This window comes from Natrix helvetica (genome assembly GCF_964273705.1).
Source record: "Natrix helvetica genome assembly, chromosome: W".
Classification (NCBI taxonomy): Eukaryota; Metazoa; Chordata; class Lepidosauria; order Squamata; family Natricidae; genus Natrix; species Natrix helvetica.
In genome coordinates, this window is record NC_138555.1 from 82,690,084 (window position 1) to 82,706,702 (window position 16,619).

The 16,619-nt window shown below is 48.8% G+C and overlaps 1 protein-coding gene across 1 annotated transcript in view; it reads left to right on the top strand.

Annotated features, from left to right (window-relative positions):
* The window catches only part of LOC309400629 (capping protein, Arp2/3 and myosin-I linker protein 3-like), a gene marked incomplete at its 3' end in the record, with an annotated part of 67,020 nt that extends 50,425 nt beyond the window's left edge, over positions 1-16,595 (top strand). Inside the window, exons 23-36 of the mRNA XM_081969189.1 lie at positions 323-416; positions 2,771-2,869; positions 3,117-3,245; positions 4,577-4,690; positions 4,868-5,043; positions 5,883-5,970; positions 6,354-6,482; positions 8,641-8,704; positions 9,376-9,581; positions 9,988-10,100; positions 12,929-13,256; positions 15,055-15,189; positions 15,865-15,934; positions 16,498-16,595. Of these exons, the coding sequence (XP_081825315.1) occupies positions 323-416; positions 2,771-2,869; positions 3,117-3,245; positions 4,577-4,690; positions 4,868-5,043; positions 5,883-5,970; positions 6,354-6,482; positions 8,641-8,704; positions 9,376-9,581; positions 9,988-10,100; positions 12,929-13,256; positions 15,055-15,189; positions 15,865-15,934; positions 16,498-16,595 (1,843 nt within the window). The remainder of the gene's footprint in view (positions 1-322; positions 417-2,770; positions 2,870-3,116; positions 3,246-4,576; positions 4,691-4,867; positions 5,044-5,882; positions 5,971-6,353; positions 6,483-8,640; positions 8,705-9,375; positions 9,582-9,987; positions 10,101-12,928; positions 13,257-15,054; positions 15,190-15,864; positions 15,935-16,497) is intronic.
* Positions 16,596-16,619: the final 24 nt, after the last annotated feature.

Genomic DNA, 16,619 nt, shown 5'->3' on the forward strand with positions numbered 1-16,619 from the left:
AAGGAAGGAAGGAAGGCCCATGCTGGTTAGAATACAATATTGCAGGCGAATTCTGCCAACTGCCAGCAGTTCGATCCTGACTGGCTCAAGGTTGACTTCGCCTTCCGTCCTTCCGAGGTGGGGGAAAGAGGCAGATTTTTAAAAACCGCTTAGAGAGGGCTATGAAGCAGTAGATCAGTTTAACCGCTGCCTCACTTAGCCACCGGACATGTTGGACTTCATTATGGTCGTAAGTCCAGGATTAGCTGGACGCCCTTGGCACCTCTACGGGCCACTCGGACATGATTCAAAACAGATTTTTCAAATTGTCTTCCTTTTTAAGCAACTACACCCTCAAATTTATGGCTTTGCCCATGAGCGACATCACCACGGCGTACCGCAATGCCCCCGACCGGACGGACGAGGTTTGGCAAAAGGTGAGCCCCTTCCCACCAATCTGGCATTATTAATTAACTCATTAATTCATTAACCAGTGGAACAGCTTGCCACCAGAACCTCCAACACTGAAGGTTTTTAAGACGAGATCGGACAGCCGTTTTTCTGGAAGGGCAGAGGGTCTCCTGCCTGAGCCGGGGGTTGGACTAGAAGACCTCTGAGGTCCCTTCACGGTGTGTTACAGGTAGTCCTCGACCTATGACGGTTCACTTAGTGACCGTTCAAAGTTACAACAGCCCTGAAGAAAGGGTCCGTTTTTCACAGTTATGACCGTTGCCGCATCCCCAGGTGCACGCGATCCTTGGCAACTGTTCACACTTACGACGGTTGACAGTGTCTGGGAGTCTTGTGATTCCCCTTTGGGGACCATCTGATGAGCAACGGGGAAGCCCGATTCACTTAACAACCGTCTCACCCGCTTAACAACCGCCGTGATTCTCTTAACAACTGTAGCAAGAAAGGTTGCCAAACAGGGCAAGATTCACTCAACCACTGTCTCGCTTAGCGAGAGAAATTTTAGGCGGTCGTAAATCGTGATCAAAATTCGGATGCTTGGCAACGGATTTGTATTTATGACGGATTCACTGTTCCTCTTAGCAGTGATTTGCTGAACAACGGTGGCTGATTTATCCACTGCAGTGATTCAATAAACAACAATGTGTTGGGACAGTTGGATCAGAGTTCTTTTCAGGTGGGGAGGGGGAGTAGAATGTCTAATGCCTTAGCATCAGTGTGTGTTAATTACTGTATAAGAAATACTAAAGATCTGATGGTCATTTTGAAAAATCCTTTCTTAGCGAACACCTAGAAGCCAAGAGGAACATATGTGCCTATTTTCAAGTTTGTAGACTTTACGGTTCTGGAGATTTCGTGATGAGTGAGTGGTGCTTGGCTTTTATATATATAGATTGACATCCACAATGCACAGGCTGCATGATGGTAGTAACTTAAAGACCGGCTGCAATTTAGTTGTTCTGTCCTCACCGCTATCTCCCTCTTCTGGCCCCTTTTTAGCTGTTCTGTCTTCACCGCTATCTCCGTCTTCTCCTCCCCTCTGCATTTTAGCTGTTCTGTCTTCATCGCTATCTCCGTCTTCTCCTCCCCTCTGCATTTTAGCCGTTCTGTCTTCACCGCTATCTCCGTCTTCTCCTCCCTTCTTCAATTTAGCCGTTCTGTCTTTACCGCTATCTCCATCTTCTCCTCCCCTCTGCAATTTAGCTGTTCTGTCTTCACCGCTATTTCCGTCTTCTCCTCCCTTCTTCAATTTAGCTGTTCAGTCTTCACCGCTATCTCCATCTTCTCCTCCCTTCTTCAATTTAGCTGTTCTGTCTTCACCGCTATCTCCGTCTTATCCTCCCCTCTGCATTTTAGCTGTTCTGTCTTCACCGCTATCTCCGTCTTCTCCTCCCCTCTGCATTTTAGCTGTTCTGTCTTCGCCACTATCTCCGCCTTCTCCTCCCTTCTGTAATTTAGCTGTTCTGTTTTCACTGCTATCTCCGTCTTCTCCTCCCTTCTTCAATTTAGCTGTTCTGTCTTCACCGCTATCTCCGTCTTCTCCTCCCTTCTTCAATTTAGCTGTTCTGTCTTTACCGCTATCTCCGTCTTCTCCTCCCTTCTTCAATTTAGCTGTTCTGTCTTCACCGCTATCTCCGTCTTCTCCTCCCCTCTGCATTTTAGCTGTTCTGTCTTCATCGCTATCTCCGTCTTCTCCTCCCCTCTGCATTTTAGCCGTTCTGTCTTCACCGCTATCTCCGTCTTCTCCTCCCTTCTTCAATTTAGCTGTTCTGTCTTTACCGCTATCTCCATCTTCTCCTCCCCTCTGCATTTTAGCCGTTCTGTCTTCACCGCTATCTCCATCTACTCCTCCCCTCTGCAATTTAGCTGTTCTGTCTTCACCGCTATCTCCGCCTTCTCCTCCCTTCTGTAATTTAGCTGTTCTGTTTTCACTGCTATCTCCGTCTTCTCCTCCCTTCTTCAATTTAGCCGTTCTGTCTTCACCGCTATCTCCGTCTTCTCCTCCCGTCTGCATTTTAGCCGTTCTGTCTTCACCGCTATCTCCATCTACTCCTCCCCTCTGCAATTTAGCTGTTCTGTCTTCACCGCTATCTCCATCTACTCCTCCCTTCTGTAATTTAGCTGTTCTGTCTTCACCGCTATCTCCGTCTTCTCCTCCCTTCTGTAATTTAGCTGTTCTGTTTTCACTGCTATCTCCGTCTTCTCCTCCCTTCTTCAATTTAGCTGTTCTGTCTTCACCGCTACCTCTGTTTTCTTGACCCTTCTGCAATTTTAGCTGCTCTGTCTTCACCGCTATCTCCATCTTCTCGTCCTTCCTCAGATCCAGTGGTGTCTCCTGCGGAACAACCATTCTTCAAAGATCTCCCAAGATCAAGCTTTCCGACTCCACCAAGGAATCGTCACCCATAGCGCCGAGCAAGTAAACGTTCCCATCTCCCTGGAGCCACTTCTCCCATCCATCCTTAACATCTGGGGGGGAGCGGAGGGGAGGGGGGAAAACTTGCAGATGTGACCAAGGGGGGATGCCGCAAGATCAGATGGGATTCGAGGGTGACCTGAATACCTCCAGGATCTCTGATGGGTTTGTGAGGACAGACACATTGGAGGATTTTCAGGTCAAGGGGGGTTGTCTGAGTTAACAATCTCCTCTCCTGTCCCCTCCTTAGATGATGAGCCGGCTTTGCGTGCGAGTTCAGGAGGAGCTGCGGGTCCTGAGGACGTGCTCGGCCGATTCTGTCCAGGAGGAAGTCCTGTATGCCCGGAAATTGATGAAAGAAGCTAAGAATTCAAGAGCGGTAAGACAAACCCTTTGTCCTTCCGTGGATCGTCCTTGTCTTGCAACCGCTCATTTTTAAAATGATTATTGTTTTATTCATAAACATTTTGAATACAGTGCATTGTCAGGGTATGTCATTTACAAGAGGAAATTAAAGAGAATACTGTATTTTTCGGAGTATAAGATGGACCTCTTTCCCTCAAAAAAGAGGGTGAAAATCTGGGTGAGTCTTATACACTGAATACAGCATTTTTGGCCTCTCGAACCCCCCCCCCTTCTTAAAACTGAACTCCACTTTGTGGAATTCAGGTTTAAGAAGGCTGGACTTCAAGTTTAAGAAGGATGGACCAGGTTTAAGAAGGATAGACCAAGTTTAAGAAGGATAGACCAGGTTTAAGAAGGATAGACCAAGTTTAAGAAGGATAGACCAGGTTTAAGAAGGATAGACCAAGTTTAAGAAGGATAGACCAGGTTTAAGAAGGATAGACCAAGTTTAAGAAGGATGGACCAGGTTTAAGAAGGATAGACCAAGTTTAAGAAGGATAGACCAGGTTTAAGAAGGATAGACCAAGTTTAAGAAGGATGGACCAAGTTTAAGAAGGATAGACCAGGTTTAAGAAGGATAGACCAAGTTTAAGAAGGATAGACCAAGTTTAAGAAGGATAGACCAAGTTTAAGAAGGATTGACAAAGTTTAAGAAGGATTGACAAAGTTTAAGAAGGATGAACCAAGTTTAAGAAGGATAGACCAAGTTTAAGAAGGATGGACCAAGTTTAAGAAGGATAGACCAGGTTTAAGAAGGATGGACCAAGTTTAAGAAGGATGGACCAGGTTTAAGAAGGATAGACCAGGTTTAAGAAGGATAGACCAAGTTTAAGAAGGATGGACCAAGTTTAAGAAGGATAGACCAGGTTTAAGAAGGATGGACCAAGTTTAAGAAGGATAGACCAGGTTTAAGAAGGATGGACCAAGTTTAAGAAGGATAGACCAGGTTTAAGAAGGATGGACCAAGTTTAAGAAGGATAGACCAGGTTTAAGAAGGATTGACAAAGTTTAAGAAGGATGAACCAAGTTTAAGAAGGATAGACCAAGTTTAAGAAGCATGGACCAAGTTTAAGAAGCATGGACCAAGTTTAAGAAGGATGGACCAAGTTTAAGAAGGATGAACCAAGTTTAAGAAGGATAGACCAAGTTTAAGAAGGATGGACTTCAACTTTAAGAAGGGTGGACTTCAATTCCCAGAATTCCCCAGCCAACAGAGCTGGCTGGGGACTTCTTGTAGTTAAGGTCTACCCTTCTTAAAGATGCTAAGATTGAGGAACGTTCTTCATCCTCTCTTTTTTCCTCCAGCTCTTTCCCAGCCTCTATGAACTTGGGCACCTCTTGGCCAGTGATGGGCCTGTGCGGCACCGCCTGGAGTCCATGGCCAACGAAGTGGCGAAAGCCGTCGACAAGGAACTGCAGGTGAAGGAAACGCCACCGTCCCCTTTCACGCTAGGGATGGTGGCAAAGTCCTCTTGGGTGGGACGTCCTTGGTCTTGGGAATTGGAGGTATCTTGTGGTGGTTGTGAGATGACCATCTTGGCTGATCTCCGTTCCCCTCTTTCGCTAACCCTGATTCATGGTTCCTCTCTCGGCCAGATGATCTTGGAATCCATGGTGGCCCTCACCCAGGAGTTGTGTCCACACGCCGTCCAGGCCGCTGAAGAACATCACAAGATGCTGGCCGCTGTTTCGGAGCATCTCACCGTGCCCCGAAACTTTATCCGCGGCGCTTTGCTGGAGCAGGCTGGCCAGGATATCCAGAACAAGCTCAAGTAAGAATTGGGGTGTAGATTTTCTTTGTTCAAAAGGTGGGGTTCAGGGAGGGATAGTCTCAGTCGGGACACGGGATACGGAGGTCGCAGAGGCAGCTGGACGTTCAAACTACCCCTTGATTGCTCCAGGTTTCCCCCAAACGCTCCCACGTTTCTGGCAAGTCCCAGAGCAAAGTGGTCACGCGTGCACAGACCCCCCTCAAGCAGCCTCAGGCTGAAAATAGTCCAGCAAGGGGGGTTGGACTAGATGACCTCTAAGGTACCTTCCAATTCAATTCTCCTCCTCCTCCTCCTCCTCCTTTTAAAGGCGAGATCGGACATAGGTTTTCTTTTAAGCAGGGGGTTGGACTAGGAGACCTCCAAGGTCCCTTCCAATTCTATTCTCCTCCTCCTCCTTTTAAAGACGAGATTGGACACAGGGTTTCTTTTAAGCAGGGGGTTGGACTAGAAGACCTCCAAGGTCCCTTCCAATTCTATTCTCCTCCTCCTCCTCCTCCTCCTTTTAAAGGCGAGATTGGACACAGGGTTTCTCTTAAGCAGGGGGTTGGACTAGAAGACCTCCAAGGTCCCTTCCAATTCTATTCTCCTCCTCCTCCTTTTAAAGGCGAGATTGGACATAGGGTTTCTCTTAAGCAGGGGGTTGGATTAGAAGGTCCCTTCCAATTCTATTCTCCTTCTCCTCCTCCTCCTCCTCCTCCTCCTTTTAAAGACGAGATTGGACAACCATTTGTCTGAGATGTATAGGGTTTCCTGCTTGAGCAGGGGGTTGGACTAGAAGACCTCCAAGGTCCCTTCCAACTCTATGACTCTGTTATTTTGTTGTTCATCCTCTGATGTAGTGAGGTGAAGCTCTCGGTCGTCACGTATCTCACCAACACCATTGTGGAGGAACTCCTGGAGGAGTTGTATTACGCTCACAAGAACCTGGTAAGGATGACCTCTAGGGTGTCCCAATGACTCACTCCCCTCCCCCTTCCACGTCCTCGTTTCATTTCATTGATTTGCAGCCTGGTATCTCAGCCGATCAGAGTGCCCGGTTGACCTTGTTTGCCTTCGAAGCTAGGCAGGCTGCTAATTGGATGGCCAGATGCCTTTCCTATTGCCAATGAGGAGTTTTCTTCAGCAGGGAGATTCTCATTGTGCCCAGAGAGAGAAATATCTGCCTCTACCTAGGATTGAACTCACAGCCACCGCACCACTCATTTTATTTTGGATCCCCCTTGTGTTCAGCTCCGGTACTGCAGATCTGCTCTCGGAATAACTGCAAGCTGACCTCTTCCGTCTTCCCTCTCTCCTGTTTCCAAACGCAGGCCCAGCACATCACTCATCTCCACCGGCTTTCGGAGAGCCAGGATAACCTCATCCTTCCCGAACATCTGGGGAAACCCCAACTCCAGGCCCCGAAAGAGTTCACCGATCACGAACTCGATTCCAACATCGTAAGTGGATCCGGGCGGATTGCAGGCGAGGGCCTTGATTTTGGCAATTCCTGCCTTGTGTAGAGTTTGAGTGACGGCGCGACCAACATTGGCTTGGCTCGTTAAACGAACGATCGCTTAAATAGGAGCCAGCCGTGTGCAGCAGCTGCCAAAAAAGCCAACACAATTCTAGGCTGCATCAACAGAGGGATAGAATCAAGATCACGTGAAGTGTTAATACCACTTTACAATCCCTTGGTAAGGCCACACTTGGAATATTTGCATTCAGGTTTGGTCACCACGATGTAGAAAAGATGTGGAGACTCTAGAAAGAGTGCAGAGAAGAGCAACAAAGAGGATTAGGGGACTGGAGGCTAAAACATATGAAGAACGGTTGCAGGAACTGGGTATGTTTAGCTTAAGAGAAAGGAGGACTAGGGGAGACATGATAGCAGTCTTCCAATATCTCAGGGGTTGCCACAAAGAAGAGGGAGTCAAACTATTCTCCAAAGCACCTGAGGACAGAACAAGAAGCAATGGGTGGAAACTAATCAAGGAGAGAAGCAACTTAGAACTGAGGAGAAACTTCCTGACAGTGAGAACAATGAATCAGTGGAACAGAAGTTGCCTCCAGAAGTTGTGAATGCCCCAACACTGGAAGTCTTTAAGAAGATGTTGGATAGCCATTTGTCTGGAACGGTGTAGGGTTTCCTGCCTAGGCAGGGGGTTGGACTAGAAGACCTCCAAGGTCCCTTCCAATTCTGATTCTGTTGTGTTCTGTTCTATATTCTATTCTATTCTTTTCTATTCTCTATTCAGTTCTATTCTATTCTATATTCTCTTCTTTTCTATTCTATTCAATTCTATTGTATTTTCTATTCTATTCCATTCTATTCTATTCTATATTCTCTTCTCTTCTTTTCTATTCTATTCCATTCTATTCTATTCACTATTCTATTCCATTCCATTCCATTCTATTCTATTCTATTTTCTCTTCTTTTCTTTTCTATTCTATTCAATTCTATTCTATATTGTCTTCTCTTCTTTTCTATTCTATTCAATTCGATTGTATTCTCTATTCTATTCTATTCCATTCTATTCTATTCTATATTCTCTCTTCTTTTCTATTCTATTCAATTCTATTCTATTCACTCTTCTATTCTATTCTATTCCATTCTATTCTATTCTATTCTATTTTCTCTTCTCTTCTTTTCTCTTCTATTCAATTCTATTCTATATCCTCTTCTCTTCTTTTCTATTCTATTCAATTCTATTCTCTATTCTCTATTCTCTTCTTTCTATTCTATTCTATTCAATTCTATTCTCTATTCTATTCTATTTTCTATTTTCTCTTCTCTTCTATTCAATTCTATCCTCTATTCCATTCTATTCTATTTTCTCTTCTCTTCTTTTCTAGTCTATTCCATTCTCTATTCTATTCCATTCTATTTTATTCTATTCTATTTCCTAACAGTGAGGACAATTAACCAGTGGAACAGTTTGCCACTAGAGGTTGTGAATGCTCCAACACTGGAGGTTTTTAAGAAGAGATTGGGCAACCATTGGTCTGAAATGGTCTTGGGCAGTGATGGCAAACCTTTTTTCCCCTCAGGTGCCAAAAGCACGTGGGCGTCCCCACACCCATAATTAAATGCCTGCCCCCCCATGTTGTGCTTTCTTGGAGCCTGGGGAGGGCAAAAATGGCCCCTCCCACCCCACTGGAGGCCCTCTGGAGGCCAAAAACAGCCGTTTCCTGACTTCAGGTGGGCCCGATAGGTTCCTTTTGTCGCCGTCCGAAGGCTTTTCCAACTTCCGGATGAAAAATGGCCCAACGGGCCTATCGGAAGTCAGGAAACGGACCATTTCCAGCCTCTAGAGGGCCTCCAGCGGAGCAGAAACGGCCTCCCCACACCCTCCGGAAGGCCGAAAGGCGCGTGCATGCGCCCTTACCTCTTGTGATGCCTCCGCGAGCCGCCGCAACACTCCAGCTGCTCGCCAATGCGTCGCGCAGGCGCCACACGCTCCTTACCTGTGCGTAGAAGCGCCAAAGAGCTCAAATACAGGTAAGGGGCACCTGCCAACCCACCACTGGTATAGAGTCTCCTGCTGAAGCAGTGGGTTGGACTAGAAGACCTCTGAGGTCCCCTCCAACTCTATTATTCTATGTTCTCTCCTGCAGGACACCATGGCGATCAAGAGACAGAAGAACTGCCGCAGGATCCGGCCCGCTTCCGCCTTCATTAGTGAGTGCAACAACGATTTTTCTAGCTGCTGTTCTTAAATCCACAGAGGTAGTCCTCGACTTACGACCATTCATTTAGCGACCAGAGTTACGACGCTGAAAAAAGCGACTGGATCTTTTTCCGCACTCACGACCATTGCGGCGTTCCCCGTGGTCACGTCCTCACAATTCAGACCTTTGGCGACTGGCTCATATTTATGACGGTCGCAGGGTCCCAGGGTTATGTGATTCCCCTTGTGCGACCTTCCGACTAGTGAAGCCAATGGGGAAGAGGGATCCACTTAACAACCATGTGACTCACTTAGCAAATGTGGTGATTCCCTTAACGACAGCAGCAAGGGAGGCCGCAAAACGGGGGAGAAACTCACTTAACGCACGTTTGGCTTAGCAAAACATACATTTGCGGGCTCCGTTGTGGTCGTAAGTCAAGGACTGCCTGCCTCCATGCAATGAAAAAGGCATGTCGACCTTAAAACTGGGTTTAACTTGAGCGCAAAATCACCTGTTCGCCTACCTAAAAGTGGTTTTTTTGGGGGGGGCAAAAAATAATTGACCAAAACCGCCTGTTGGATATTCTTTCCGTGAGATTCACGGAACGACCGTCGTAAAATCGAATCCAGTCCGGCGGTGCCTCGACGGCAACGACTTGACAACGTCTCTCCATTTTTGTAGGTGGATCGGAGCAGGACAGCGACCTCACAGCCGCTAATATGAACTCGCCACTCGGATGGATCTCCCTGGTGGGCAACGCACCGTATTCCTACTCGCACAGCGCCTCCTTCGACGGGCTTTTCGAACTGCCCACAGAAGGGAGTCGGCTCGAACACCGGACGTGCGGCAGGCCTCGGCCCCCTCGCTCGACTCGGTTCCGCTCCAGCGTATGTAGCTTGTCCAAAAGATCGGTTTCCTTTTTCCCAACCCTTTTTTTTTTAACCGATCCGTTCCTCTTCTCGTTCTTCACGAGCCGTTTCATCCCTCGCTCCGGCTGTCCGGACGTTTTTCAAAGACGATTCTCTTGCCGTCGCTGTTCTGACCCTGCTCCCCAAACACGACAAACCCTCTGAAGTGAATTCGAAAAGATTCCTTTAATGAGGGTAACCTGGTAACCTGGGAGACAGCCTTGGGAAAGATATGCCTGGAATGCCGCTTCTGTTTGTGACTGCCGTGCGGCTTCATCGGTTTCCCATCCCCTTCGCCTATGGCAACTCGAGAGCAGGCCAGGGATGCTTTGCGAGTTGACAATGGGAAGAATGAATAGATCCTGGCGCTTTTCGTCTCTTTCAGAACCGAATTTTTCGTTCCCTGGAATCCCGAGAACAGGAGAATGGGTTGGGGTCCAGACTGGATGAAGGTCTCGAGGAGTTTTTTAACCGCCGAGTTCTGAGCAACACCATCAGGTGAGCTGAGGGAGGTTCTCCGTAGGGCGGGGTGGACGTCGCGCAATTAGGCAAGAAAAACCGAATGCGTGTAGGTATTAGAACAGGTGGTACCTGACTGAATAGCAGGGAGGGCGAGAGGGAACTCCGATCCTAGGTAGAGGCAGATATTTCTCTCTCTGGGCACAATGAGATTATATCTGCTGAATACAACTCCGCACTGGTGACGGGAAAGGCATCTGGCCAGTAAACACAGCTCCATTCAGTTGACCTGACTCCACCCCGATAGGGATTATGGAGTCATTAAAAGAAGATAATAATAAGCACAGAGTAGGTGAGTACCTGGCTCAAATGCTGTAACTGTGAGAGGATTAACCCTTCCCCTTCCTCCACCTTTCTTCCTCCCTCTCCCCCCTTCCACTTCCTCTTCCTCCTCCTTCCCACTTTCTTCTCCCCTTTCTACTACCTCCACCTCTTCCTCCTCCTTCTCCCTTCCTCCAGCCGTGTGCAGCACCAGCCAAAAAAGCCAATACAGTTCTAGGCTGCATCAACAAATCAAGATCACGTGAAGGGTTAAGACCACTTTATAATCCCTTGGTAAGGCTACACTTGGAATACGGCATTCCAAGTGTGGCTTTACTGGTCACCACGATGTAGGAAAGATGTGGAGACCCTGGTTTACCGAGAAGCACCAGGAGATGAAACGCCGGAAAAGACGCCTAGAGAGTGGTTGGAGGGCCAGCTGATCCGAATCTGATCGAACATTAATAAGAATTCATATTAAATCCTACTTAGTGGCGATAAAAGCAGCAAAACGGCAATATTTTTCCGCTCTTATCGTGTCCACAGACAAGCCGCCCTGTTTAGGGTGACCCACTCCTTACTTAACCAAGGAACTGGGAAGACCCCTTGCAGGGTAGGGCTGAAGAATTTGTTCAGTATCTGCAGGATAAAATCGCTCGGATCCGGACAGGCTTGGACTCTGACTGGGTAGATTCGGGCGAGTCGACAGGGATAATACAATACAATACAATAGTAGAGTTGGAAGGGACCTTGGAGGTCTTCTAGTCCAACCCCCTGCCTAGGCAGGAAACCCTATACCGTTTCAGACAAATAGCTATCCAACATCTTCTTGATGGATGAAGCTGTCTACCTGGATCCATTTCAGTTGGGTTTTAGGCCCGGGTACAGCACGGAGACGGCATTGGTTGCGTTGGTCGATGATCTCTGGCGGGCCCAGGGACAGGAGCTGCTCCTCTGTCCTGGTCCTATTAGACCTCTCGGCGGCTTCCGATACCATCGACCATAGTATCCTACTGTGACAACTCAGTGGGGGGCACCTTTTTATGGTGGTTCTCCTCCTACCTGTCGGATCGGTTGCAGTTCGTGTTGACTGGAGGGCAGGGATCTACCCCAAGGCGTGTCACTTGTGGGGTGCCCCAGGGGTCGGTTCTCTCACCCCTCCTGTTCAACATATATATGAAACCGCTGGGCGAGATCATCCGTGGTTTTGGGGTACGGTATCATCAATATGCTGATGATACCCAACTTTTCATCTCTAGCCCAAACCACCCAAACGATGCCCTCGACGTGATGTCCCGATGCCTGGAGGCTGTGCGGATCTGGATGGGGAGGAACAGGCTCAGGCTCAATCCCTCCAAGACTGAGTGGCTGTGGTGTCCGTCATCCCGATTTGTGCATCTTGTCCCATCTTTGACGATAGGGGGAGAAATTTTAGCCCCCTCAGAGAAGGCTCGCCATCTGGGAGTCCTCCTGGATACGCGGCTTAGTTTAGAAGATCACCTGACGGCCGTGACCAGGGGGGGCTTTTACCAAGTTCGCTTGGTACGCCAGTTGCGCCCCTTCCTGGATCGGGATGCTCTGTGCACAGTCACTCATGCCCTTGTCCTTTCTCGCCTGGACTACTGCAATGCTCTCTACATGGGGCTGCCCTTGAAGAGCACCCGGAGGCTTCAGCTGGTCCAGAATGCGGCCGCGCGGGTTTTTCATGGGGGTACCTAGGTGCTCCCATGTTACACCCCTTTTAGGCGGCCTGCACTGGTTGCCGGTTGTTTTCCGGGTGCGATTCAAGGTATTAATTATGACCTTTAAAGCGCTCCATGGCTTAGGCCCAGGGTACCTGCAAGACCACCTACTGCCACCAGTAGCCTCCCACCATCCAGTACGATCCCACAGAGTTGGCTTCCTCAGGGTGCCGTCGGCCAGACAGTGTCGGCTGGTGACCCCCAGGGGGAGAGCCTTCTCTGTGGGAGCGCCTTCCCTCTGGAATGAGCTGCCCCCGGAGCTCCGCATAATCCCTGACCTCCGGTCCTTCTGACGTGCCCTAAAAAGTTGGCTTTTCCAGCAAGCCAGCCTGGCCTGAACAAAATCAGATAAATGCTTGATTTAATTGTTAATTTTAATCCAACTTTTAAAATGTTATTGTTCATACTAATTGGGTTTGTTGGATACTCTATCTAATTTCTTTTTAACTTTTGTAATATGTGTTTTTTGTAAGGTTGTAAGACAGGGGCACAAATTCACTGAACCCCTGTCACGCTTAGCGATAGAAATGTCGGGCTCCGTGGTGGCCGTAGGTCAGGGACCGTCTATACCGCTGGTGGGTTCCTGACCAGTTTGCTACCGCTTCACCGAGAGAGGGCGTGTTGAGCGAGCACAAAAATTTACCGGTCCCAGCGAACCAGGCCAGAAAACCGCAACTGTTTCGTCCGAACCAGTCCGAACCGGTGGGAACCAAACTCTGGCCTACAGATCTTAACGTTTCTCTCCCTTCTGTCTTCCCAAACCACATCCTGCTATCTTAGTTCCGCCGTTTCTTTCCTGCGCAGCTATCCTCGGATCTCGGAGAGCTGCGCGGTACGGCCGGGACAGTCCGATTCTCTCCCGCTGCTTCAAAGGAAGAGGAAAAAGGGGCTCTTCCATTTTCGCCGATACCGCAGCATCAAGGGAGAGCGAGACCCCGAAGACCTGCCCCCCAATCCTCCCCCACCACCGCCGGGTGGGGAGGAACCGAAAGCCCTGATCTATTCGGTCGCCCATGAGAAAGAGTGGAAATTGGACCAGGATATCACAGGGGGTTCCATGCCCCTTCCAGGAATGGCGGTCGTGGGAGCGCTCGGAAGCGGGGTGAAAGGCCTCCCGGGCCGTTCCAAACAGGTGAGGAAATTTACTTCCGGGGGAAAGGGCTGGGACATGGTAGGTTACACCCAGGCAGGGGGGGGAAAAACAAAGATATAAGTACAGAGAGTAGGAGTGTATAGTATAGTCTTTATTGCCATTGTACAAAATAAATACCATGAAATTGGTTAATGGTGCGGTGGCATAGAGGTGGAGCTCTCGCCTGACAATCAGAGGGCAGTGAGTTCAATCCTAGGTAGAGGCAGATACTTTTCTCTCTCTGGGCACCATGAGAATCTGTCTGCTGAACAAAACTCCTCCTTGGCAACAGGAAGGGCATCTGGCCAGTAAACCTCGGCTCCATTCAGTTGTCCACCTACAAGGGATGATGGGATCATTCAAAGAAGATAGTGATAAGTAGAGTAGGCGAGACATGGCTTAAAAACAGTAACTGGGAGAGGGATCTTGGAGTCCTAGTGGACAACCATTTAAATAGGAGCCAGCCATGGGCAGCAGCTGCCAAAAAAGCCAGCACAGTTCTAGGCTACAGAAGGGATAGAATCAAGATCATGTGAAGTGTTAATACCATTTTATAAAGCCTTGGTAAGGCCACACTTGGAATACGGCATTCAGTTTTGGTCATCACGATGTAGAAAAGATCCGGAGAGTCTAGAAAGAGTGCAGAGAAGAGCAACAAAGAGGATTAGGGGACTGGAGGCTAAAACATATGAAGAACGGTTGCAGGAACTGGGTATGTCTAGTTGAATGAAAAGAAGGACTAGGGGAGACATGATAGCAGTCTTCCAATATCTCAGAGGTTGCCACAAAGAAGAGGGACTCAAACTATTCTCCAAGGCACTTGAGGGTAGAACAAGAAGCAACGGGTGGAAACTAATCAAGGAGAGAAGCAACTTAGAACTGAGGAGAAACTTCCTGACAGTGAGAACAATTCATCAGGGGAACAGAAGCTGCCTCCAGAAGTTGTGAATGCCCCAACACTGGAAGTCTTTAAGAAGATGTTGGATAGCTATTTGTCTGAAACGGTATAGGGTTTCCTGCCTAGGCAGGGGGTTGGACTAGAAGACCTCCAAGGTCCCTTCCAACTGTGTTATTCTATTCTATTCTGAATTCTATTCTATTCTATTCTGAATTCTATTCTATTCTATTCTGAATTCTATTCTATTCTATTCTATTCTATACCAAAAGGTACGGATAGGTAATGATAAACCCAGAGTCGGTGAAACCTGGCTCACAAACCGCAATTGCGGGAGAGACCTTGGCTTCCTAGTGGATCCCATTGCAGTCACCACACTATAACCGAGAGGTTGAGATGTTGGGAAAAATGCAAAGAAGAGCAACTAAGATCATTAAAAGGCCCGGAGACTAAAAACATATGAAAAACGGTTGCGGGATTTGGGTTTAGCCACTGTAGATAAAAGAAGAATTAGGGGTGAAATGAGAGCTGTCTTCCAGTATTTGGGGCGTGATGCCACCAAGAGGAGGGGGGGGGAGGTCAATTTATTTTCCAAACCACCAGAAGGCAGGACAAGAAGCAATGGATGGAAACTAATCAAGGAGAAAAGCAACTTTGGAACTAAGGAGCAACTTCCAAACAGTGAGGACAATTCACCCGTGGAACAGCTGGCCACTAGAAGTTGTAGGGGCTCCATCCCTGGGGGTTTTTTTTAAGAAAAGACTGGTCAACCATCTGTCTGAAATAGTCTACGGTCTCTTGCTTGAGCAGGGGGTTGGACTAGAAGACCTCCAAAGGTCCCTTCCAGCTCTGTTCTGATTTATTCTACCCTAAGGCCATTTTCCTTTCCTTCCGAAAAAAAAGATTTCCACTCCGGATTCAGAGAGGGCACCGGCGGACGGACGCAGGACCGAATTGCTACAGCCGTCGCGCGTCCAAGGTGTAGCGCTGCCAGGCATGGAACGGGCTAAAGGTTGGAGTTTGGATGCTAAACTTGAGGTAACTGCCCGTCACGGGAACCAAGGCCGATTGTGGGAAAGGGGGAGCACGCGGGGTCATTGGTTGAAGCCGAAAAATCACCTCATGGTGAGGCCGCACTCTGCTACCAAAATGGCCAATGCAATCCTAGGCTGCGTTAACGGAGGGAGAATGTTGTGGCCCACCAGCACCAAGCTGAGTTGGCAGCAGATTCAGAGAGTGAGGAGGGTTGGGGAGGAACCTGGGCCAGGCCTGGAGTCTGGGGAAGGCTCTGAGGAGGGCTCTGTGTTGGAGGCAGAGAGGGGGCCAGGGCCATCCGACAGTTATCAGCTGCCTTCGGAGTCCGACATCAGTGAGGCAGAAGAACAGCTGGAGCCTGTTCCCGGTGTGCGCATGCGCAGAGTTGCCAGATGAAGGGAACAGCTAAAGAATGGAAGGCCGCAGGTGGACGATGAACGGCCCCTCCCAGAGGAAATAAAAAAGGGAGCGCCAGGGGAGTGGAGCTTGCAGGAGGCCATTAGTTCGCTTCGCTGGTTGGGGACTCTGCGTGCCACCCGCAGCACGGTTGCCATAGGTTCCCCGTCCCGGGTCTAGGGTCTCCTGCATCAGCAGGGGGTTGGACTAGAAGACCTCCAAGGTCCCTTCGGTTATTCTGGCCCGTGGGAGGTAACTCCTCGGCTTTTCTTCCTTGAGTAGAGCGTTGAAATGGAGCAAAGGATGGAAAGTCTACGGGAGCAGCAGAGGAGACGGTCTTCGGATGACACCGGTAGGTAGCATCATCCAACCTTCTCAGCTTGGGTCCCCCTCCCCTTACGAATAGGAGTCCGGGGGCATCGTGTGGTCACAGGAAGCTCTTTCGACGCACGCGGGACTTCAAGGGGTCGGCGGCTTAAAATCGGGGATGTCAAAGAAGGAAGTGCTCTCCTGAAGGGGTTCTTCCCTAAAATTAATGTTCTATTTATTTGTCCCGCCTTTTTGACTCTAATTCAAGTGGGGAATGTACCCAATGCTCTTTCCCGCGCCTGTTTTTCCCACAACAACAACCCTGTGAGGTGGGCTGACGTAGAGAGAGAGGGACTGATTTTGTGGCTGGATTTTGTGCTTAAGGCAGGACTAGAACTCACTGTCTGCCGGTGATTGGCTTAAAGTCACCCAGCTGATTTTCACAACTAAGGTGGGACTAGAACTCCCTGTCTCCTGGTTGATTGGCCCAAAGTCACCCAGCCGGCTGTCGTGCCTAAAGCAGGACTAGAACTTCCCGTCTCCTGATTTCTAGGGCAGCGTGGGCTATTGATCGATATTTGTTTTATTTGTCTTAAATCCACCCAGGGCAAAGAGGATGGAGACCTCACCCTCCCCTGCAGAGCTCCAAGCCAACTTTTGCCACCATTCGCCGGGCAGAAGCCAGCTGGGATATCGGTGAGTAGACATTCCTAGAACCTGCCCAATTT